General features: G+C 42.2%; 1 protein-coding gene and 1 pseudogene across 1 annotated transcript; both read left to right on the top strand.

Moving 5' to 3' along the window:
- Positions 1 to 22182: 22182 nt before the first annotated feature.
- LOC136503444 (ATP-dependent DNA helicase PIF1-like) lies at positions 22183 to 23121 on the top strand. The gene has a single exon (XM_066498524.1). The coding sequence runs from the start codon at positions 22183 to 22185 to the stop codon at positions 23119 to 23121; it is 939 nt and encodes a 312-aa protein (XP_066354621.1).
- A 1213-nt stretch (positions 23122 to 24334) lies between these two features.
- On the top strand, positions 24335 to 26138 carry LOC136502885 (uncharacterized; annotated as a pseudogene).
- The last annotated feature ends 461 nt before the right edge of the window (positions 26139 to 26599 follow it).

The following is a 26599-nucleotide window of genomic DNA, read 5'->3' as shown; positions in this document are numbered from 1 at the left end:
AAGAAGGAGAAGAGAATGGCCTTCCAAAAGAAGAAGAAGGGTGGAGGCTATGTAGTCACTTGGGATAGTGATGATTCATCGGATGGTGATAGCTCTAGTGATGATGACAAGAAATCTATCAAAAGAGCACTATCAAGCATCGCCATCAACAAGAAGCTCTCCATCTTTGACACTCCATCGACATGCCTCATGGCAAAGCCTACCAAGGTAAGATATGATGAGAGTGATGATGATGAAGATGAAGAGTACACCAAGGAGGAGCTCTTGGACATGTGTGAGCAAGTGCATGCTTGTAATGAGATAAAGAGAAAGGAGTGCAAAGAATTGTGCAAGAAAGTAAAACTTTTTGAGCAATCCTTTGATGATCTAAATGCTACTCATGAGAGGCTAATGGAGGCCCATGAGAAGCTTGGCAAAGCTCACTCTAAGCTTGAAAAGGCTCACTCCTCTCTCGTAGAGCAATGCAAAGTAGAGGAAGCCAAGAAGGAGCAAGTGATCATATCATGTGATGTGAGACTAACATGTGATCTTATTGATGAATCTATTTTTGTTGCTCCCACTAACACTTCTTGTAGCACTACCACTTCCACTTCACCCTTGAGTGATGGTCTCACTTGTGAAAACTCACTAAAAGTGGAAAATGAGACCCTCAAGAAGGAGGTGAGTGAGCTCACTCGTGCCTTAGGCAATGCCTATGGTGGAGATGCCCGCTTGCTAAAGTGCTTGGGTAGCCAAAGGTTTTCTCTCAACAAAGAGGGATTAGGCTATACCCCCAAGAAAGGCAAGGCGGCCTTTGTCACTCCCAAAGCTAGCTTTGTGAAGGGCAATGGTCGGTTTTGCAATAGATGCAAGCAAGTTGGGCATATAGAGCAAAATTGCAAGACTAACAAGAACAAGCTACCTAATGTATCCTCAATCAAATTTGATTCTTGTTACATGCTTTATAAGGGTGCCAACGGTGTGAAGGCTAAGTTCATTGGTACACCAATTATGGGCCCAAAGAAGAAGGCCATTTGGGTACCAAAGACCTTGGTGACTAACCTACAAGGACCCAAGCAAGTTTGGGTACCTAAAAGAAATTGATCTTCTTTTGTAGGTGAATTATAAAGCCAAAGGAAGGCATTGGGTGCTTGATAGTGGGTGCACATAACACATGACCGGTGATTCAAGAATGTTCAATTCAATCAATGAAAACAAGAGCAATGGGTTTGATAGTATCACATTTGGTGACAATGGAAAAGGCAAGGTCAAAGGGCTTGGTAAGATTGCAATATCCAATGACTTGAGCATTTTAAATGTGCTACTAGTAGAGAGATTAAACTTCAACCTTTTGTCGGTAGCTCAATTATGTGATCTTGGTTTCAAGTGCATATTTGGTGTGGATGATGTATAGATCATAAGTGTAGATGACTCTAACTTGATATTCAAAGGATTTAGATATGAGAATCTATACTTGGTTGATTTCAATACTAGAGAAGCTCAACTGTCAACATGTTTGATCACTAAATCTAGCATGGGTTGGTTATGGCATAGGAGGCTTGGTCATGTTGGAATGAAACAATTGAACAAGTTGATTAAGCATGACTTAGTTAGAGGATTGAAAGATATCACTTTTGAGAAAGATAAGCTATGTAGTGCATGTCAAGCCGGAAAACAAGTTGGTAACACACATCCTAAGAAGAGTATGATGAGTACATCTAAGGCATTTGAGTTGATGCACATGGACTTGTTTGGACCAACCACATACACTAGCATTGGTGGAAACAAATATGGATTTATGATTGTGGATGACTTCACTAGATACACATGGGTCTTCTTTCTTGGTGACAAGAGTGATGTGTTTGCAATATTCAAATCTTTTGTCAAGGGTGTTCACAATGAGTTTGAAACAACCATCAAGAAAGTTAGAAGTGACAATGGTAGTGAATTCAAGAACACTAGAATTGATGAGTTGTGTGATGAATTTGGAATTAGACATCAATTCTTGGCCAAGTATACTCCTCAATCAAATGGGTTAGTTGAAAGAAAGAATAGAACCTTAATTGATATGGCAAGATCAATGTTGAGTGAGTACAATGTGAGTCATTCATTTTGGGCCGAAGCAATCAACACGGCTTGCTACTATAGCAACCGACTCTATTGTCACCCCATGATGGAAAAGACACCTTATGAACTATTGAATAGAAGAAAGCCAAACATAGCATACTTTCGGGTATTTGGTTGTAAATGCTACATATTGAAGAAAGACACTAGATTGAGCAAGTTTGAAAAGAAATGTGAGGAAGGTTTCTTGCTTGGTTACTCCACTACTAGCAAGGCTTATAGAGTTTGGAATTTGACTAGTGGTACTCTTGAGGAGGTTCATGATGTGGAGTTTGATGAAACAAATGGTTCCCAAGAGGAAGATGAGAATCTAGATGATGTGAAAGGCACTCAATTGATCAAGGCAATGAGAAACATAGACATTGGTGAGTTAAGGCCTAGAGAGGTGATTGATATTGAAGATGACAAGAATCAAGTGCTCTCTAACTCAAATGTGCAAGCTAGTGTTCTCATGATCAAATCCAAGCAAGCACTAGTAATGTCAATGTGCAAGATCAACAAGTGGCTAGTTCACCATCTCAACCAAGTGATCAATCAAATGCTAGCAATCAAGTGCAAGTGCTTCAACCAATCAATATTGCAAGAGATCATCCATTGGACACTATCATTGGTGATATTTCAAGAGGTGTGCAAACAAGATCAAGATTGTCTTTAGTTTGTGAGCATTTCTCATTTGTGTCATCCATTGAACCTAAGAAGATAGATGAAGCTTTGAGGGATGTTGATTAGGTCAATGCTATGCATGAAGAGCTAAACAACTTCACAAGAAACCAAGTATGGGATTTAGTTGAGAGGCCTAAGGATCATAATGTGATTGGAACCAAGTGGGTCTTTCGAAACAAGCAAGATCAAGATGGGATAGTAATAAGGAACAAAGCAAGATTAGTGGCTCAAGGTTACACTCAAGTTGAAGGTCTTGACTTTGGAGAAACATATGCCCCGGTTGCAAGATTGGAAGCAATTAGGATCTTGTTAGCCTATGCTTGTGCCCACAACATCAAGTTGTACCAAACGGATGTAAAGAGTGCATTTCTCAATGGATACATCAATGAGCTTGTGTATGTTGAGCAACCTTCTGATTTTGAAGATGAAAAGAAACCCAACCAAGTTTACAAGTTGAGATCATATTTGGGTCAACAAATAAAGATTTTTGTAAGGAGTTTGGCAAAATGATGGCAAGTGAGTTTGAGATGTCCATGATTGGAGAACTTAGTTACTTCCTTGGTCTTCAAATCAAGCAAATGAAGAATGGCACATTTGTAAGTCAAGGCAAGTATATCAAGGACATGCTCAAGAAATTTGGAATGGATGATAGTAAAACTATTAGTACACCAATGGGAACAAGTGGAAGCTTAGATAGTGATGCTAGTGGCAACATGGTGGAACAAAAGATGTATCTGTCTATGATTGGAAGCCTACTCTATGTGACCGCATCAAGACCGGATGTGATGTTTAGTGTATGCATGTGTGCTAGATTTCAAGCCTCACCAAGAGAAAGTCATTTGAAGGCAACTAAAAGGATATTGAGGTACTTGAAGCATACACAAAATGTTGGGTTGTGGTATCCCAAAGGGATAAGGTTTGAGTTGATTGGATATTTGGACTCCGATTATGCGGGATGCAAAGTTGAGAGAAAGAGCACATTGGGCATATGTCAACTATTGGGAAGATCACCTGTATCTTGGTCATCAAAGAAGCAAAATAGTGTAGCACTTTCAGCCGCCAAAGTGGAATACATTTCGGCCGGTAGTTGTTGTGCTCAATTACTTTAGATGAATGCTACTTTGAGTGATTTTGGAATTAGGATCAAACAAGTGCCATTGCTATGTGACAATGAGAGTGCCATTAAACTCACAAACAACCCGGTTCAACACTCAAGAACAAAGCATATTGATGTCCGCCATCACTTCATAAGAGATCACCAACAAAAAGGGGACATTTGCATAGAGAGTGTGGGCACCGATGATCAACTTGCTGACATATTCACGAAGCCACTTGATGAGAAGAGGTTTTGCAAGCTAAGGAATGAATTGAACATACTTGACTTCACCAATATGTGTTGATACACCTCCATTATATGACATGCCTCTCCTTCGAGCAATATAAGGTATAAATTGATTGGCATGACATTCATCCTTGCTAAGGACATGATTAGTGCATCTAGACATATTTCACATTTGAATAGGCTCATTCATAAAAATCAAATGAATTTAATGCTTGTATGTTACCACTACTGCTTATATGTTTGAAATGATCTAGTAGTAGCATATAACATGTTTGTGGGCTTGTAAACCTAGTATTTGATCTACAAAATGAGCTATAAGTGTTTAACTCAACATGGTACAAGATAACCCTTATTTGGAGGTGTGAAGAAGCTTGTCCTTGGATCAAACCGAGTTAAATATCTTTTGCAAGAAAACTAGATTGAACCAAATTGAAAATGATCCTCATTTCACATGGTTTCACCCCAACCTATCTATAATTTGAACCTATATCTACTTTAAGCCTTTGTGGTCATTAATGACAAAGGGGGAGAGAAACAAAGATAAGTGATAGGGGGAGAAATAGTGAGAGATAAGATATGACAAAGGAAGGGGATCAATTAAAATTTTGAGCACACAAGTAGGGGGAGCAAGCACATTAACTTGTATGGTGCATTTGAATGTGCATTTCATATATTTGCTTGCATGGCACAAGTTTTAAATTTCAAATATCCATGCTTGTGTGGTGTATGCTAGTTGTAGGTTTGAATGATAAAATGAAAAACTAGCATGCATAGGATATCTAATGATTTCATTTCCAAGTATTTACAAGTGGTATCTAGCTATCGAGTGGTATCTAGCTAAAGTAACTAGACTTATGTTCATCATATGGAAACTAGATCCTTACTTGTAATATTGATCTCATGGGGTATTCTAGTTTTTATGTATGTCTAGTTACTAATGGTGCTAAGGATGGTATAATGGTGCACTCCGATTGGTATCACGCTTCAAAGGTCCATCTCTTATACCTTAGCATCATTTGGTAGAAATTGTCTCCTATATTTCCTATCTAAGCATATGTGCAAAGCTACAATCCAAACTCTTAGCACATATGTAGGGGGAGCAATTGCTACCATATGGAGTTCATGAAACTTGTCGATATCCTTTACACATGGTAAATATGCTTGGGCAAGCAACATGAATTCAATTGAATCTTATTTCATATCTTTGTGTAAGGGTTGTCATCAATTACCAAAAAGGGGGAGATTGAAAACTCTAGTTTGGTTTTGGTTAATTGATGAAACCCTATGTGCTAACCTAGTTTATCAAAGTGGTAATGAGATAGGTAGCACTATTCCAAGTGTTGAAGTAATGATAAAAATCATGACAATGGTGATGGCATGATTATGATCAAAAGCTTGAACTTGGAAAAGAAGAAAGAGAAAAACAAAAGGCTCAAGGCAAAGGTATAAAACATAGGAGCCATTTTGTTTTAGTGATCAAGACACTTAGTGAGTGTGATCACATTTAGGATAGATAGCCGTACCATTAAGAGGAGTGAAACTCATATCATAATGCGGTTATCAAAGTGCCACTAGATGCTCTAATTCATTGCATATGCATTTAGGATCTAGTGGAATACTAACACCCTTGAAAATGTTTGTGACAACATGCTAACACATGTGCACAAGGTGATACACTTGGTGGTTGGCACATTTGAGCAAGGGTGAAGAAGTTAGAGGTGAAATAGAGTTGGTCGCAAAGATGCTAGCGTCGGTCAACTGATCGGATGCTGGGTCGCTCAGCGACCAGACGCTGAAGGGTTGCGTCCGGTCGTGTTATCGGTCAGCACAATAAATAGTCACAGTGTGACCGGATGCTGGCAGGGTCCGGTCGAGCATGACCGGACGCGTTCGGTCAGCAAAAATCGGTTTTGGTACCTTACTGTAAACAATCGGACACTGGTGTTCAGCATCCGGTCAACTCAAGCGCTGTGTCTGGTCAACTCAAGCGCAGTGTCCGGTCATCACTTGACCGTTGAAATCGGGTGATTGGCATTTGAAGCCGATGACACATGGCGCACATTGCACGACCGGACGCTGAGGTCTAGCGTCTAGTCAATCTGACCAGAGCGTCCGGTCGGCCCATGTTCAATGCAGTAAGGAGCCCAACGGCTCTATTTCGTGGGGGCTTCTATTTAAGCCCCATGGCCGGCTCAAGCTCACTCTCTTGGCCATTTGCATTGACATAGCAACCTTGTGAGCTTAGCCAAAGCCCTCCCACACATCTTCATCATTGATTCATCATCTTTGTGAGACTAGGAGAGGATCCAAGTGCATTGCTTGAGTGATTGCATCTAGAGGCACTTGGTATTTGTGTTGCCCTATGGATTTCGCGTGTTACTCTTGGTGGTTGCCACCACCTAGACGGCTTGGTGCAGTGGTGGAGGATTGGCACGAGTTGGTGATTATTCATGGCCATCTCCGGTGATTGTGAGGGGATTTGTATCTTCCCCGGTGGAGCGCCGAAAGGTAACTTTAGTGGATTGCTCGTGTCATTGAGTTACCTCACTTGTGGGTAGGTTCTTGCGGTGTCCAATCGTGGTGTGGATGAGGTTTGTGAAACACCTCTTAGCCGCCAAACCACCAAGTGTTGGTCGACACAACGGGGACGTAGCGTGTTGGCAAGCACATGAATCTCGGGAGAAAATCGGTTGTCTCTTGCCCTTTGGTATTCTCCCGGTGATTGATTTCATCTTCATCTTGTGTTTGGTTCATCCCTCTACACGGTGGTATAATCACCTTACTCACTCTTTTATATTCTTGTAAACTAGTTGTGGCAGGCTCTTTAGTGTAACTAGAATTGAGAGCTTGATTTATTATTTAAGTTCATCTAGTGGAGCTCTTTAGTGTAGTAAGATTGAGAGCTCTTAGTGAGTAGTATCATAGCAAGTTTTGTGTCTAGTAATCATTGCAACTAGAATTGTTGGATAGGTGGCTTGCAACCCTCGTAGAGCTAGAGCAAGTTTGCATTTCGCTATTTGTCTTACTAATCAAATTGCTCTAGTTGATTTGTAGAATTTTAAATAGGCTATTCACCCCCCTCTAGCCATATTAAGACCTTTCAACCGTGTGATGTGAGATCGCACGCAGGCAGGACGACGATGGACCCACATTAGAATGTCGCACCAAAAAGTGTCCACGCTTTGTTCTTTTTAGTTGTAGGAGATGATTAATGATTAATGATGATTAATGGCTACTATATTGATGGAGAAGTAAGGATGCTTATAGCATCATGGTTAAGGTGATGAAAGGGGGAATGAGTATTGGAGCTTGGCCTGGTTTCCGAGGGTACCTGTGTTTGCCCTCTCTAAGGACCTGTTCGTGGAGCGGCCACCTGGGACTTACTGTATAGCTTCAAGCTATATGGCTTTGGCTTGACGTAGTATTAGGACATCTACTAGTAGGGTGTGACTTACCGGGTAGGCGCTACATGGGGGTTTATGTTATGAAGTATGGTAATTCGAGTCTCATGGCTATGGGGATGGTTGCCATGCGCCTAAGCTCTTCCTAGCGGGTTATACTCTATTAGCTGGAACTTGTGAATAGTCTCATAGTGAAATCCTGCCTGCTCACCTTGGTAGTGTTTTGGGGAGTCGTGACTCCATGCAAATGGGAATCATGACTTGAAGTGAAAGTGTACACCTCTGCAGAGTTAAAACTGATATATCAGCCGTGCTCATGGACACAAGCGGCCCAGATCCTCGCATGATTAGAATTGGACTCACATGTACTATGGAGGCGGATTTATGTTTTGAGGTGGCTACCTCATGTTTTGGTGGGATGGCTATCCCGTGTGTTCTATTTGGGGTGGCTACCCCATGTTACTTTGATTTTTTTTTAATTTTAACACTTTTTGGAAACTAATTTGAAATCTAACACGGTCAGTTTTTTTAAAACTAACACTTTTGGCCACGCCTGTTGCCCTGGCGCGGCCAAATGCCTATGCCGCGCCATGCATGGTGGCGCGGCAGAGGGCTGACATGGCGGCGACCGAAGTCACTGACCGCTGACGGGGCAGGGCCTGCCATGTCCTGATCCGTGGCACGGCAGAGCCGAACAAAATCGACGTGGCTAGTCCCGGCCCCCGCCCGGCCCTCCATTGCCGCCTCCCTTCCATTCCATTCCCCGGCCACCTCCCTCCCTCCTCGTCCTTGTGTAAGGTAATGACGCACATTTTATTTTCGTTTGAATGGTGGATTGGTATATTATGAATGGGAGCTAAGTCTATAGAAGATATTAGTTTGATTTTGTCAATGTTAAGGTTAATTATTTAGTTAGAAGTATGTTTACCATGTATATTTTTGTTGCTCTAATTGTCGGTTATATTATTTTAGTTGCATTGCAAATGATTATATTTTACATTAATTTGTGTTGTTTTGATTGATGTTTAATTTGAATCGTTTTATTAGATGGAAGACATGTTTCAGGAGCAGTTATGGCAAAAACGGGGTCATCCTAGAGAATTGTACCCCGACGAGTCTAGCAAACATGCCCCCATCCCTCCTAAACTCCCTGTCCCTAACTGTGATTGTGGTCGTCTGGCCGACGTGTTTCAATTGAGACATCTAGACACAGCGGCTCGTTGCTTCTACACGTGCAGTCATTTTAATGTAAGTAATTGTTTCCGTATGTTTTTTCTTCTTTATTTGTATTACTAGGTTACTAATATTTTGTTAGAATTTTGTTGTGTAGGCCCATGAGAGGTGCTTTTTCTTTTAGTGGATCAACGGTGCAGACAAGTTTGACCCCAGGTACCTCCTTTTAGACGATTGGTGGAGAGGGCTACATCTACGAGAGCACTTCGAGCGGTGGGTTCCACCTCCCCCTAACCCCCCCCCAATGACAGCTAAGGAGAAGCACTTAGCTGTAGTTAGACGACTCGAGGAACCTTCTCTGTGCCATTGCGGAGACCAAGCTATGATAAACCCTGACAATACGTTGGAGTTTATGTGTCCAAACAAGCATGAAGTAAGTGCAAAGTGTATGTGTTGAAATGTTGAGCTATATGAGTCATGTACTGATGTCATGTTATTTAGGTGTATTCAATGGCGAAGTGTCATTTCAAGGAGTGGTTGTATGGTCCTAAGAACAAATGGCCTAAAGAACCTCCAAAAGCAAAGCAAAAGAAAAAAGAAAGGTTAATTTACAAAGCACTGCCAGTCAAGTGTGAATGTGGTGTTAAATTCAACTACGGTCTAGTCCCTTTGAAGCTTGGAATAGGCTATTATTGCGGCCTTATGATTGACTATGATGAGGTTGGTTATTTTTGTGGTAACCATGGAATCGTATTTTGTTTCTTTTGCTAAGACATATATGATATAATTTATCATTTGAACAGAGCACTAGGAAATGCAGGTGAGAATGTTATGATGGTCAAGCTAAGTTATTGGATGAACTGAAGGGGAAGCAAGTAATTGTGTGAAAGAGGGGATATGGACCTGACTACGTCAACCTTTTCGTTAAACATCACAAAGACAAGATGTGTGAGTTTGCTAGACAGCGCGGTATTTGTAACCCGATCGACGTTGGGCTTGTCAAATGGGGATTGGAGAGACAGATGACATTAGAGGAGGAGAGGGCAAGGAAGGAGCAAGGGAGGAGACAAGAGTACAGATGCAGGTCTTGAACGAGCATGTTGTTTCATTATGTGCCAGTGAGTACTTCGAAGCCTTTTTTCCGTTGCCTGATTTTAAATGTAATATAGTCACGTTGCTAACTGATTGCATTTTATACATAAAGGGATTGGATGTAGCGAGGACCATGTTGTAGAGGCGGCTCATGTAAGGTATGAGGAAAAGAAGTTAGATGAGCATAGAAAGTGAGATGGTCGCACCGTTGAATCACCGATTGTGTTGTCTGATGAGGGGACAAGGATGAGGACGACACTGCCAAACTCAGCGAGCTCATCGCTCCAGCAGAGGTAGGCTTATAGGCGGAGGAGGCTAAGGACGACACTGACAGACTAAGCGAGCTCATCGCTCTAGTAGAGGCGGGCTTACAGGCAGAGGAGGCTGAGGATGACACTGACAGACTGAGCGAGCTCATCGCTCTAGCAGAGGTAGGCTTGCAGGTGGAGGAGGATGACGACGCGTTCTTCACTTAGGCCGCAGAGGCCACAGATGAATCAGAGGCTGCTTACTATAGGCGAAAGGCAGATCAAGGCAATGTAGGTGAGCCTAGCCACAGCAACAGGGTTGTGGTTGAGGATTGATACTCGGACGACGAGTTGCTTACTTAGTATGTTTTTGACTGAGGATTTTTAATTGCACCAACTGTTAGTTCCATGCTTTATTAATGATCAATGTAGCTATGTAGTAGAAATTCCATTGTGTTGTCTTATATTCTATTTGAATTACTGATGTATTGTACCCATGTGTCATGTACTCGGATTACCCATGATCGATCTTAAGTGATCACATATGTTTGTATCATGCGTTCAAAGTTTCTAAAATAAACGTAATCGGGTGAAATTATCTCGAATACAGCATCGTAGCCCACTGGTTCGGCTGTGCCATAGCCTAGGTTCTACCACGCTAGAGTCCATGGCACGTCAGTGCCACGCCATAGACGATGACACAACAGTGATGTGGACAGACAACATCCAGCTTCAATTGAGTTGTTGTCGGTGCTGTACAAACCTACAAGTGGTGCCACGACCGTGCGCAAGTTGAAACGAACATGAAGCAAATAAATGAACGACAAGTTCCCACATAACATTTTCATTGGTTTATGAGTCTGCAAGTTTTTGACGACAATATTCGTTCGACATAAGTTCGACGTAATGAACTAAGTCCCTAGAATGTAAGGATCCCTCGAATGCCTCTTGGAAACCTCATCGTCCAATGGAAGAAGGGGGTCGTCGTACTCCACCTCAAGAAGGGGGTGCAGCTGGTGCGGCATGGGAGGGGCCATCCTGTTACAAATTGATAAAAAAGGGTTAGAGTATTCAAATTAACAATATTCAGATTAACATTATGTAGCATTGCAAAATTTGAACTACTTGTTATGCAGTACGAACACAATATGAAATCACCTGCTACCCTCATCTTCTATGCTGGCTAGCCTTGTGACTAGATTGTTTGCAAATGGAGCATAGATTCCTGCCACAGGTCTCATTGAAGTCTCCCCCACCATACATGTCTTCGTCGTACCCTCATAGCGTCCATGTCCCCCTTAAGTCGCTTTTTCTTCCTCCTACCCTTCCCTACCTTCATTAGATCTAGATGCGGCACGTAGTCATAACCATTATAAGGTGGCCACTGTGTCAGGTCAAGGTATGGCTCAAAGCTCATCTCTCAAATACTAACGGTGTTCAAACGGATATACAAGGGTGACATATATGGCAAATCCTCACAGTTGTACACGCGAACCCTACAGGCCGTGGTCATATGAGAGCAAGGGGCATGCATGATCTAAGGGACATTGCAACTGCACTCTACCTTTTCAAGATCAACTCGGTAGTTTCGTCCACATAATGTTCGCCGCACAAGCTTGTGCCACCCTTGCCCCGTACACTAAAGATATGGCGGTGGGGTCCATACGGCTTGGCAGTGTGCTACTTGGCCAATTCCTCGGCCTCCTTCAAATGTTTAGCTCTGGCCTTTCTAAAATACCCCTGCTCAGCTATATTCCTCTGCGCAAGTTCCCACCTCTTTACAAAATATTTGTTGCACTTATGAACGAGAACTCAACAATTCTAGACATATGCAACGATCGAACTCCGATGAATACATGGTTCAAGGACTCCGAGGAGTTAGTAGTCATGATGCCATACCCAAAATCCCCCCTCGTCATATGCTAACACCCACTGAGCCTTATGTTCCATCTGCGCCTCTAACTAGGCCTTTCCCGCTGCATTTACCATCTTGTCTAGTTCTCTCTTTGTCTCCTTGAACTGGTGCTCCGTACGTACACAACATAGAGCCTTTACCTTGTCACATACCTCCTGCTTTCGCTGACACCGCCAGAAATTAGCGGCAAAGTGTCTCATGCACCATCTATGTACTAGAGGCAGGAACCCATCTATATGCTCAGCTGCAGCATTAAGAAGCCCTACGTGACGGTCCGAGATCAAACATATAGTGTGAGTTGGGCCAAGCACTTGCACACGTAGAAGTCGCATGAACCATGACCACGATTCGTTGTTCTCTCCCTCTACCAAAGCAAAAGCCATGGGTACTATCTAGTCCTCAGGATCAACAGCAGCAGCCATCATCAAGGTGCCCCTGTACTTTCCTATTAGGAAAGTGCCATCAACAAGTACGACTGACCGACAAAACTAGAATGCATGTTCCGTTTGCATGAATGACCAGAACACACGATAGAGGACATGCCTCAATGGGTCCCGAAAAAACATCCCTCCAGTGTCCACAAACCATTTCAAGCTAGGGTTGTAGTAATGCATTGCACATAAGATGCAGGGCACCCTGTTGTATGCTTCCTCCCAAGTACCCCATCAAATCGCTAGAGCAATTTGCTTAGCTCGCCAAGCCTTTCCGTACGTCATATCGTACCTAACGAATCTAGATATGGACTGTTGTAAAGAAGACACCGAGATGTCGTTATTATCATCAACGAGCCCCAATATACGATGGGCAAGGTAACGTGAAGTGAGCTGCTGATGATTTTCCTTCCCCCTATTGTCTAGGCAAGTGTGGGGTTCGACAACTTTAGTTATCCTCCACTTGCCATCACTCTGTCTCTCTTGTGCATTTAATCTCCACATACAATTGTTTTTGCATATCACATGATACTTCAACTCCTGGTCCGAATGAGTGACGGTGTATGGCCTATGGTGGTACACAGCATAGTCCTGAAGGAAGAGTTTTATCTCTGACATTGTGTTGAATATCATCCCCTTCCTAAGGGTTTCTTTCTCATGGTTATACAATGAATTCCTACACAACTAGAGACCGGTGTCATAAACTGTCATATCCGTCATGTTGACATCCCTATAGTTTGGAACGCCCATGAAAGATACATTCTTGGACCTTAGATGCTCAAGTTCAGTCGCTGTGTAAGGTGGTGGTGGAATATACTGCTGCGCTTCGCTAATTCTAGCCCATGAATCATAGAGGGTATCATCTGTAGCCAAATCTGTGACTAGTCTACCCTGAGCTTGGACACCATGCAAAACCTCAATTGGTACTGGTAATGGCATAGTATGAACCGGTACTTGCATGGCATCAGCCGGTGTTGGCATAGCATCTGTACCTCCTTGGTCATCATCAGAATCATCTGAATCACGGCTAACTACATCACCGATCCTGTCTTCCTCCTCTTGCTCCTCCTCTTCTCGTTCGAAATCATTCACATCGCAGTCATTGCTTATACAACCTACTGCAGTTGAATGAAACTGGTCCTGCATCAACTGACCATCCAAATCCATGTTACCTTGAGTTGCTTCCCCTTCGACCCCCAATTCTTGCTCATTGCCTCCAACACCGTCAATGGACGGGCCGTCCTGAACACCCTACATCATGTACTCATTCTCCACCATCACCTCAACCATTGGCACATTAGAACCTTGGAGAACCCTAGTGTAGCAGGACCAGTGAGCAGGGTCACGCAAGGGCATGAGGACATAGTGTGCCCTAGTCTTCCCAGTATCAAACCTCCCCTTCAGTGTGAAATCACCGTCAAACTTTGCATTCAAACGGACACAAAGGTTGTTGAAGCTAGGAGGTTCATCAAACCATTCCAATTCTTCTTCCATATTCTCAAACATACCATCTTCTCTCCTAACACTTCCTCCATACAAAACTCTAACACAACAATCCATCTGCAAAAGCATTAAAAGAAACTTCATCATGTCGTCAAAATCGTCATATGTAATGTCCATAGTAATATTAATACATATTCTAACTATAACTGTACTAACTAATCTAATATTAACATTTATACAAGGCTAACTACAACAACTAATTAGACTAAATCTAATGTATAACTAGACTCAATAACTGTAGTAACTAAACTACCTAACTTTACTAACTATACTAACTTACTATATTACCTATACTAACTAAACTATATAACTTTACTAACTCTACTAACTATATTGTTATAATTTTACTACCTATTAGGGGAGTACCTCACTGCAGCGTGCTAGACTGAGCCGGGAGGCGCGAGCGTAGCCCTCAGCGAGCAGCCGCCGTGCGTGGCCGAAGGGGGTGGCGCACCGGCGTGGGGGCTCGGCGGCCGTGCCGTGCACGGCGGCGGGCTAGCTAGCACGGGCGGACGCGGCCACGGCGGCTGGCGTGCTCGGTGGTGGGCTAGCGTGGGCGGACGCAGTGGCCAGGCAGCCTTGCTACGCTGCTCGGGCAATGGCGGCTACTCGGCCACTGGCGGACGTGGGCAGCGGCGGCTGGTTTTACTGCCACGTCACGGATCAGGGCGCGGCAGTGCCACGCCAAGATCGGTGGCGCGGCAGGCCCTGCCCCGTCAGCGGTCAGCGACTCCGGTCGCTGCCACGTCAGCCCTCTGCTGCGCCACCATGCATGGCGCGGCACAGGCATTTGGCTGCGCCAGGGCAATAGGCGCGGCCAAAAGTGTTAGTTTTTTTTAAAAAAACCGACCGTGTTAGATTTCAAATTAGTTTCCAAAAAGTGTTAAAATTAAAAAAAAATCATTACTTCTTAGGTTGTTACCTCGATAATAATGATGATGATGATGATTAATAATATTGTTAACCTTACTCTATTAATTAAGGGTTGGGGTGAACTACTCATTTTAGTAACCGATTGTTCTAATAAAATTTTACCAACTAAAAAGCTAATCTGTAGTTAAACAGTGTTAGCATTTCCTTTGATTAAGCCTTGCATCTCATTATACTTTTCGCCTGTACTTGTTGAGTTTGATATGGACTCACCCTTGCTATTCCCCCCCACCCCCAGTGTGTAGTAAAGTGCTGCTCAGAAGAAGGACAAAGATGCTGTGGAGATTCCGGAAGACTGTTAGAAGTGCTTAGCGTACGGAGCCCCAAGTCAGCCGTCCCTGAGAAGAATGGAGCCCGATGAGAAGTTTAGTGACCGTTACGCGTTACTTTGATTATGTTTTTCTCTATATAACATTGTTTCTGATATTTCTGTTTTGTTGTTGTATGTGTGGATTTTTTGGGCACACATATGACAAGTGCTTGGTCTTCTTTTGAAAACCGGGCGTGACATAGACACCAACGTGCATAGTTTTATGATTATGAGCATCTCCAAAAGTACCCGATATTTTCTTCCCAAAACATAGAGTTTTACAACTTCTAAAATAAAAAAGTATTAGACGGAATAAAGAAGACCATCTTCAAGAGTTTTTAATAATCTACTTCTAAAATATAGAAGATAATTTTACATCAGGAATCCTATACTACTTCTAAATTATCCTAACCACTTATATATATTCTTTCTCTCTTTTACATTTGCATCAGGAATCATTTTCTACTTTTTATTCTTTCATGCCCTTCCCCTTTATCGACAGACAAATACACGTGGGGAGAGAAGATACGTGCAACTCAAAAGCGCGTAACTTTTCGTAGAACATGGTGACTTTTTTCAATTTCTAACAGATTAGGAAGAGACTCAGGAACTGTCGTAGATGAGTAGATTCTCCGATCTACGTATAGGTAGACATAGTTCTGCAGGGGGGTAAAGAAAACATCGGCATAGCCTGATGCAGGTGCAGCGTGGGAGGGAGATGTATGTTATGTGTGGCCCCCCTCTTTTTCATCATCGACGGGGAATGAAGCGCCTCCATCGGCTCATGTGTCATGTTGCTCACATGCCACTTTTTTTTGATTGAGGGGAACATGCCACTTTATTTGAGCACCTTATAATCGTGTTAAGGGCCCTACAATTCACGACATTGAGCACCCTAGATCCCCACACCAAAATCGAATTGAATCGAATATTGTCAAGCGGTGTTCGATGAAAAATACTAAGAGTGAGTGAAAATTCCATAATCTACCCTACTAATGCACCATCTTTTCTTTCCTACGTCCACACAAGAAAACGACCCCCCGCTGAGATGTCCCCTCTAAGTCCACCCCAAAAAGTGTACCCAGGAAAACAACACATTTCAAACGAACCGTCCAGATGCACTTTAAGCCTTCTCTCTCCTCACTCATTACACAATCGAGGGCCTGGATTGAGTGTATCAAATCTTCTCATTCTCCCCCACACCCACGTCATGCAGCCCCCACCGAGTATTACGAACACCACGCCGCCAAAAATCACGGAACTTCTCGGACACGCACAGAGGCGGAGGAGGCGTTGCTACTCCTACCGCGGTCGACGGAGGAGGCGAGTAGGCGGTGATCGTGCGTGCGGCCGCCAAGGTTGTCGCAAGCGAGGATCAGGGTGCACCGGCGCCGTCGCATACGTCTCGCTCCTGCCGCGATCGTCGTCTCCCGCGGCCGCTACGATCGCACGCGTGAGGAGGACGCGTGGTCGGCGAGGTGGTCGCGAGCGAGGAGAACAGGTACGCCTGTATACTTCGATCATCAAACATGTTGCTGCCGAGATGGATCCATGCCGCCGTATATATGTTCTATGCCTAGCTCCTGTCTTTGTTCTGAGATCGCATCTGAACACATGCATACACCTAACTACGTATATACGTATAGATGCGTATAGGGTACATGAATTTTTTTATCTTTACTTTTGATCATAGTATATATGAAACTACAAAATGCAGATTTTTTTTCCGAAGTACTATTGGTCACTTGCCGAGGCGGTTCAGATGTTCAGAGTTGTAGTAAGTACGGTAGAAATTTTTTTCATCTTCACATTCAGAGGTTCAGATTAGCATTTAGAGGTTCAGATTAGCATTTAGGCGGTTCAGATGTCAGTATTCAAATAACCACTGGCGGCAAGATATATCATGGTTCTAATGGACATGTCTATTATATTATTATTACTAGCCCTTGACGGCAAAATGGGGACGCCAGGAGAAGGCCGCACTGCGCTCAACAATGTAACGAACATACCTACTCCAGGTATTTTCATACACTCATATTTTTTATATAAGCCATCATCTATAAAAGTATATAAATAAACAAGGCCATGTCAACAGCTTGCAGCGAAGAACAACGCAGGAGAGAGGAAAGGAATAGAAAACAACGTGAGTACCGCGCTAGGATTAGGGCTCAAGAAACAAGCGAGCAAAGGGAGGAGAGAAATAAGAGGCAGCGGGACTACCGTGCTCGGCGAAATGCACAAACAACGGCACCTCCTAATGCACCAGATCAGCCAGGTGCTAAAGAATGCTCTTTGCAGGTCATCTGATTGCTATCTTTTTATTATTAATATTACTTACTGACCTTGTCTTATTACTTCAACAGCAACGCAATATCCAACTTATGGGACAACAACATCAGTCGTTCTGCAACCAATTAATGAAGGATATTTTTCTGCCCCAAACATGAATTCTATTGACGTTAATATGACCCCATGTATGTCAATTCAAGGAGTGCAGGAATCACCATTTCAGACGGGGAATTCCGGAATTTTTACTGGCCCAACCTCGGTTCAGGACAAAGAAAATCAAACCCCATGCAATGCTTTGGAATGGTTGCGTCGAAATGATAACTACATCAGACCAAGGCAACAAGTATGTGGGGATATCGCAATGGAGCCATCTGCTTAGATGGTTCAGGATCCAGGTGAAACAATAACTGGAATTTTATAGTACCTACTAATGATGCCTTTTTCCATTTTTATGATTTATTTATATCTCACCATATCAACCAAATGATTAAACAGAATCCAGTTCAAGTGCCAATCAATTGCGGAGAAATAGAGAAAGGTACAACAATCTTGAAGAATCGATAAAACAATAATTATTGGATAAAATGCGAGGCTATACAAGGGACTGGAGAAATATTGCACATCAGTCCATTCAGCATACTCCAAGCAGCAATGCCCAGCCCACAGGTTGCTTGATTCATTTTTCTTCCAATCCATAGTTTCATATATGTAAATTTCTGATGTTAATTATATAACTTTAACCTATAATAACTACTATACAGATGGGACACCAGCTCTTCACACGTTACATGCAAACATCGATCGGGTAGATGAATATGACACTACCTTGTTCCAGCCGGCAAACAACAAGATAAAAGAATCTGATGACGAAGGCGGTGGGTTGCTTTTTAATGACACAAACATGACTGCATAAGAGTTAGTTTTTAACATACCACGTGCTGCCCATGCAACAGATCCCCGGGAAGACATGGAACATCATAGCGATGACGACGAAGCTAGGCAATTCCACAGGGAAGGTATCGCCTCACGTCGACCATAAATCATTGTGTTTTTAAATATATATATATATATATATATATATTAATTTTACCACGTGCGTTCGTAACCACTTCATAACTCTCATGCAGATGACCGATATGAGTCATACCGTATATATGCCAATGGTGTTGCTGGTACTGACGTTGATGATCCGTACGACTACGTCTACCATGATATACCAGACCAGCACCATGTTTTGAAAAAGGTGCCTAATTGCAGACACTGTGGGGCCATACGGTTTGAATATGAACTGCCAGGGTTTTCCTGCAAAAGTGGAAAGGTTAAAGTGCATATTCCTGAAGTGTCGGCTGATTTAAAAAGGTTATTTACTAGCCAGGTAGATGCTGATGCAAAGTATTTTAGAAAACACATACGTTACTTCAACTCTCATTTCTCTTTCACGACCCTTGGGGTTAGTGTGGATCATCGTGTTGCCACCACAGCAGACACTGGTATCTATACATTCCGGGTGCAAGGTTCCTTGTACCACCGACTTGACCACTTGGTGCCAGGTTCCAAAGGGCCACACCACATGCAACTGTATTTTTATGATACATATGATACCTTAGCACATAGGACACGGAGATCTCCTGACCTGGATATCAACCTCATAAGAAATATTCTTAGGATATTAGCGAACAATCCTTATGTTCAAACATTCAAGAGGGTTGGGGCCATACCAAATCTTGATGACTATGTAATTGAGCTAAACACCAATGTCACGCCTGACCAAAGGAGGTACCTTCTCTACCACACTACATGAGTTTCTATTGTAGTTACAAACTAAGCTTATATAATTTTGTAGATTATATGTTCACCCATGCTTCGCTATGTTTACAAAGGTACAATGCACCGACGACATCACAGGTTGCTGCTATCTGGACCGAAGGAAATGACCCGCAGAGATGCTTTGATAGAAGTGTGCTTGTGTATGCAACAGGAGATCGGGCACTATATATTAAACCATACCAGGGTTGTTATGATCCATTGTCATATCCTTTATATAATCCTGGAGGACAGACTGGTTTGAACAAATTTATGCCCTATACTGACGCACCTATCATCCCTGCTACTACTCCACGTGGCACAATGGCGGACACACCAACTTCTGTGCAAACATTAGAACATGACCCCACAGGTTTAGACAAATCCTTATATTAATTGAAATTTATATCTAACTAACTCATGTGCTACAGAGTTTCCCTAATAATTTTTCTTGCTACATAGATGTTGCTGAAAATGTCCCTGACATACAACAAGGTGAAAACTTGGGTAGCCTGATGGAGGAAAATCAATCTGGAAAATATGTCACTGCTCGAGAATACTATTGTTTCTTAATGCAAGTTCGGCGAGGCCTTTTTAACATCCTGTTGTTTGGAGGATGACTATTCCAACAGTGGGCTGTTGACATGTATATAAAGATTGAGTCTATGAGGCTTGATTGGTATGCTAACCCAGCAAACCAGAAACTCATACGGGCAGAACTATATTAGGTGAGGCAAATGTTTTCTTTGCAAAATATGTCGTACACTACAACTAAAAAATCACTTTATTATTATTATAATTATAAAAGTCGATCATTGATAATTGTGTTCATGTAGGGTCTGGTTTATGTTGTTTCAAATAGAGAAACCAGGGCTTTTGAAGTTGGCAAGAGAATTGTGTTGCCACGTTCTTTCCCGGGTGGTGATCGTGACATGATGCGATGGTACCTTAACGCAATGGCCATTGTGCAGCGTTTTGGCAAACCAGATTATTTCATCACTATGACATGCAATCCGCAATGGCAGGAGATCATAGAAAATCTAGAGACTGGCCAGGAACCACAAGATAGACCTGACTTGGTGGCAAGAGTATATAGGGCCAAGTTACGATCATTGATGGATTTGTTGACCAAGCAAAAGTACTTTGAAGATGTTGCAGCCTATGTGCATGTCACGGAGTTCCAAAAAAGGGGTTTGCTGCATGAGCATATCCTGTTAATTATGAAATTAGCAAGTAAATTGACAAACCCTGATGCATATGACAAGGTTATTTGTGCAGAGATACCAGACAAGGACAAGTACCCAGTGTTGCATGGACTTGTGATTAAGCATATGCTGCATGGTCCGTGTGGAGCCTTGAATAGAAAGTGTCCTTGTATGATTGATGGAGCCTATCGGTTTCAGTATCCATGGCAATTTTGTGATGCAACACAACAGGGCAAAGATTTGTATCCTTTGTATAGGAGGAGAGATGATGGACATCGAGTGAAAATTAGAGGGGCTGAGTTAGACAATAGGTGGGTGGTGCCATACAATCTAGGACTTCTTATGAGGTATAATTGCCACATGAACGTTGAAGCATGCTCAAGCATCAAAGCTTGTAAGTACCTGTTCCAATATGTATACAAAGGCCATGATCGTGCTTCATTCTCAGTTGAACCTGCTGGAGTTATCAATGAAATCCATCGGTACCGTGATGCACGATACATATCACCCCCTGAAGCTATATATAGGATTTTTTGTTTTCATCTTTTTGGTGTATATCCCTCAGTTTTGCAGCTCCAGTTACATCTACCAAACATGCAGTCTGTCATTATTGAAGAGTCTAAAAACCTAGAAGATGTTATCCATAGGCCATCTGCCACTAGGACTACACTCATGGAATACTTCAACATGAATCGTGCTAATAGTTTCACAAGGACATTATTATATAGGGAGTTCCTAGAACACTACCGGTGGATCAGTGGTCACAAGGTGTGGCAGAGAAGAAAGAAACAGCTAGGACAAATTGGTAGGGTTGTGTATGCGTACCCAGCAGAGGGGGAGAGATATTTCTTAAGAGTGCTCCTAAACCATGTAAGAGGTGCAACCTCATTTGAGGATTTAAGAACAGTGTCTGGCATCACATACTCTACATTCAGAGAAACATGTGAAAAGAGAGGGCTCATTGAGACAGATAAGTCCCTTGATGATGCCTTGAGTGATGCTGAAACTTTTCAAATGCCAGCCGCACTACACAGATTATTTGCAACTATACTTGTATTTTGTGAGGCCACCAACGTGCGCGAGCTATGGGAAAAATACAAAGAATCAATGTCCGAGGATTATAAACTAGACAATTCTAACACAGCTATGGTCGAGCAAATGGCACTGAGAGACATTAGAGAGATGATTCAGTCGATGGGGAAGGAGTTTAGAAGTTATGACCTTCCTGAGCTCAATGATGCTGGTAAGTTTCATACAAACTAATTCCATCCCTTTCTTTATTTCTTCTTCTTCTTCTTCTTTTGATAAATAATTGGACATTTTTTAGCCTGATTACATTTTCCTCGTTCCATCATAACTGACTTGTATTACTTTCTATCGATCAGCAGTTGAATTTTCCAATGACACCATGAGAGAGGTTAGAGAGGAGCTTTCCATACAAGTGGACCAAGAAGATCTGGATTTATATAAGTCACTTAACATCGACCAGTGAGTAGGATTTGATGAAATTATACATCATGTATTCAATAACAAGAGCCGAGTGTTCTTTGTTGATGGTCTAGGAGGAACAGGAAAAACATTCCTATACAAGGCGATTCTTGCCAGAGTGCGCTCGGAGGGATTAATAGGAATTGCTACTGCAACATCTGGCATAGCAGCATCAATATTGCCTAGAGGACGCATAGCACACTCAAGATTCAAAGTCCCCATTACACTTAAAGAGAATAGCATGTGCACCTTTTCAAAGCAAGACGACACCGCTAAGTTACTCCGTATGGCGTCCTTGATTATATGGGATGAAGCTGCTATGATAAGGCGTCAAGCAGTGGATTGTCTTGATAGGTCTCTCCAAGATATTATGGGCTGCACCTTGCCGTTTGGGGGTAAGGTTATGGTGTTAGGAGGAGATTTTAGGCAGGTTCTTCTGGTAGTTCCACGTGGAAATAGAGCACAGGTAATTGATGCGTCATTACAAAGATCTTATTTATGGGACAATATGCACAAGATAAGATTGACACGTAACATGAGGGCTCAAATTGACCCATGGTTTTCAAGTTACCTCCTTAGAATTGGTAATGGAACTAAAGAAACCATCAGAGATGATTATGTTCACCTGCCAGAAGATATTGTGATTGGTTATACACATGATAATGAAGATTCTATAAACATGCCCATTCAGAATGTTTTCCCATCACTTGTGCGAAATGCGAGATTAGCACAATATATGAGCACACGTGCCATCCTTTCAACAAAAAATGAGCATGTTGATCAACTAAACTCAAAGATGATTGCCATGTTTCCAGGTGAGGAGGTTTATCATAGCTTCGACTCTGTTGATGATGATTCAGTTAACAACTACCCAATTGAATTTCTGAACTCTATTACTCCAAACGGTCTCCCTCCACATGTGCTGAAAGTAAAGACCAACTGCCCTGTTATTCTACTCCGCAATCTTGATCCTAATAATGGCTTGTGCAAAGGAACAAGACTAATGGTTAGAGCATTCCAAGACAATGCAATTGACGCAGAAATTGTTGCTGGGCAACATCAAGAAAAGAGAGTGTTCATAACTAGGATCCCTATGTCTCCATCCGATGATATTTCACTCCCATTTAAGTTGAAGAGGAAACAATTCCCAATTCGGTTGAGTTTTGCAATGACCATCAATAAAGCGCAAGGGCAAACATTCCAAATGTTGGAATATATCTTCTAGAACCTGTGTTCTCACATGGACAACTTTATGTTGCATTGTCGAGGGGTGTGTCAAGATCAACAACAAGAGTTTTGGTGAAACCAAATCAGGAATTAGATTGCAACTTCACCAAAAATATTGTTTATAAAGACGTCCTAAACTGTTGACTAATGGTGGGTGTACTCAAACATTTTCTATTTTTATTTAGTATTGAATTTTTTTAAACCACAAATAATTTGTGACGTCGCACTCTTTCTAGGATTGATGCCCACTGTTTGGTTCTTTGACAAAAGATTGAATGAGGATGTCAGACTAATTGATGAGATATAGATGGTTGATTTATTTGAAATGCATAAGGAGGAGATGACCTGCCAGGTTATAGTAGGTGTATTTGATAGCGCAATTTTGTGTGGAACCTGAGTTTGATGCATTGGAGCCTCTCTATGTGGTTCTTCCTGATGATGCAGCAGAATTAGGCACTCATGATGCTAACATGCCTAAACAACCTAGTAGTGGTGGTACTGAGCCAACAACCTTGCCATGTGCTTCTCCTAAGAATCTAGAGGTGGCTGATGAGTTAGAACCAGATAGAGAGGTAGCTAGAGAGCCAAATAGAGAGATGGCTAGAGAGCCAGATAGAGATGCAGCTAGAGAGCCAGATATCTTTGATAACAATGAAGAATACGTGGGAGTTGATGATGAGGCCATGTATGATGAAGCACCACCTACTGAGTTTGCACAGCCACAACCATTTGACAATGCTGACACTCATGCTACTGCTGATCCATCTGATGACTTTATCCATGTTGAGGCAGAGGTGAATGATGCTGATCCTCTAGAGATAAATGTATTGCATGACCCTGAGAACCCAAAGATTGTGAAGGGGGAGCTATTTCCTGATATCATTGCATTTAGGAAAGCATTAAGACATTATGCTGTGAAGACGGGGTTTGAGCTTGCTCCTAGTTACAAAAGTGATAAGCAAAGGTTCATAGTAAAGTGTGTTGCTGAGGGATGCCCTTGGCGCATACATGCTTCCACCATTTTTAATAAGAAAAACTGTACAAGTACATTTCTTTTCTAATTTGTGATGTATCATTGTCTCTGTTAACATTTATTTTTGATTTTTGATGTATTATTTTCTATTAACATTTTCTTTTACCCTATGCTATTGTAGATCAAAAAGCTTCCTACTGACCACAATTGTCCTACCACCAAGCTAAGAGAAGGGAAAATGGCCAGTCAGGGCTGGTGTGCAGATAGGATTGGAGATTGGGTTAAGAATAACCCAACAAAGGGAGCAAAGGAGGCAAAGAAAAATAATTAGAGGGTGACTTTGGAATAAAGTTGAAGTACTCAAAAGTGTGGTCTGGTTTAAAGGTAGCCTTGGATTAGATACATGGTAAGTATGAGGAAAGCTTTCAACTTCTTTTCAATTGGGCTGCACAGCTAGAAATAAGTTCACCTGGAAGTAGAGTACAAATAGAGTTGGAGAAGGTTGGTAAGAAGAATAGGTTCAAGAGGGTTTTTGTTGCTTTGAAGCCTTGCATTGATGGATTCCTAGCTAGTTATAGACCCTTTATAGGAGTAGATGCATCTTTTCTGAATGGAAAGTATACTGGACAGTTGGCTTCAGCAACAGGCATTGATGGCCATAAACTGGTTGTACCATATTGCATTTGGTGTGTTTCACTCAGAGACTGAGGACAACTGGAAGTGGTTCCTAGAGAATTTGCATAATGTCATAGGAGACCCGTCAGGACTAGTAATATGTAGTGATGCTTGTAAAGGGTTAGAGACAGCTGTGGGGGCTGTTTTCCCATAGGCTGAAAACAGGGAGTGCACAAGGCACATATACAACAACTTCATGAAACACTTCTCAGGGGATGTTTTCACTGACCATCTGTATCCTGTTGCAAGGAACTACACAGAAAGCATGTTTAGGTGGCATATGAAGAAAATCTTTGAGTTTGCTCCAGCTGCTATTGACTACCTTCAGAAGCATCATCCTAGGATATGGTACAGATGTGGCTTCTTTGAGGAGAGTAAATGTGATTATTTAACTAATAATGTCTCTGAGAGCTTCAATACTCAGATCAAGGACTTCAAAGGACTGCATATCCATGAGTTAGTTGACAGGATAAGAGAGATGATAATGGAGAAAAGGTACATAAGGAAGAAGATTGCACAGAAATGGAGAGATGGAATCCTTCCTGGTGTCATGAAGGACTTGAACCTTATAAGCAAAAATCTAAAAGTTGTGAAGGTTAAAGTCAGTGATGATGAATTTGCAGAGGTAACACTGCTAGATGACTGGAATAACCATAAATGGCACACAACTGATCTTAAGAATCAGAAGTGTTCATACAGGGAATGGCAGGTAACTAGCAAGCCATGCAAGCATGCCTTGGCTTGGATCTTAACCAATAGAGGTATGCAGGTAGCTGACTTTGTGCATGATTATTACTCTGTTGCTAAGTTCAGGGTTGCCTATGAAGGTAGAGTAGAACCAATGCCAGACATATCCCAATGGCCACAAGTTGATCTTGGGTACAAGGTTTTCCCATCATTACTAGGAAGAACAGCAGGTCGGCCAAAGGTTGTGAGGCAAAGAGGGTGCCTAGAGAATAGGGCCAACAAGAAGAAAGTTAGATGTGAAAGGTGTGGAGGTTTTGGCCACTTCTCCAAGACTTGCAAGCTTGAAATGGTTGGAGAGGATGGTGAGACTGCTAGCACAAATAAATGGTTAACATTAATTTCACTGATCTTCTATCATTTGTATTCTTTTCATCAAATAAAAGGTTAACATTAATTTCACTGATCTTCTGCCATATGTGTGTACACAGGAAGAGACCACAAGATGATACTGCTGGACCATTGAAGATGAAGAAGAATAAAGCACCAAAGAAGAAGAAAACCCCTAAGAAGAAAAAAAAACACCACTGAAAAAGAAGCAGAAAAAGGATGCTGCTGCTCCTCCAGCAAGGGTTGTGAGAAGCCTGATGGACCTCATCTCTAATGGACAGTGAGACTATGATGGTTGTGATGGCCTTTTTTGTAATGCCTGTGATGGCCTTTTGTGAACTAGATGTACTGTTAGCTGTAATGACTGTAACGCTTGAAAACTAGAACAAGCTGAATCGATGAACTAGATGTACTGTTAGTTGTAATGCCTGTGATGGCCTTTTGTGATGTCTGTAATGCTTGAGTACTTGAACAAGCTTGAAATGCTACTGTCACTAATATTGTTAGTATGCCTGTGAATTCATGCTGTCACTTGGTTCTCTTTCAGTAGTATCTGTTGCTTTTGCTGTCATATGTGTGATCATATACTCATGAATGGGTCATGCTCTATGCAGTGCTTAGCACACTGATAGTTTTGTGGGTGTGTGGCCGTGTGTATGTTCAACATTCTCATGAAAATTGGGCCTCATCCTTTTTGTGTAGCCGTGCTTTCAAGTTCCTGATTTTGTCCACTTGTGCAAAATTCATTTCAATT

This window comes from Miscanthus floridulus, chromosome 14 (assembly GCF_019320115.1).
Source record: "Miscanthus floridulus cultivar M001 chromosome 14, ASM1932011v1, whole genome shotgun sequence".
NCBI lineage: Eukaryota > Viridiplantae > Streptophyta > Magnoliopsida > Poales > Poaceae > Miscanthus > Miscanthus floridulus.
Note: the sequence above shows the minus strand (reverse complement) of the source record. Positions and strands in the feature narration are given on the sequence as shown.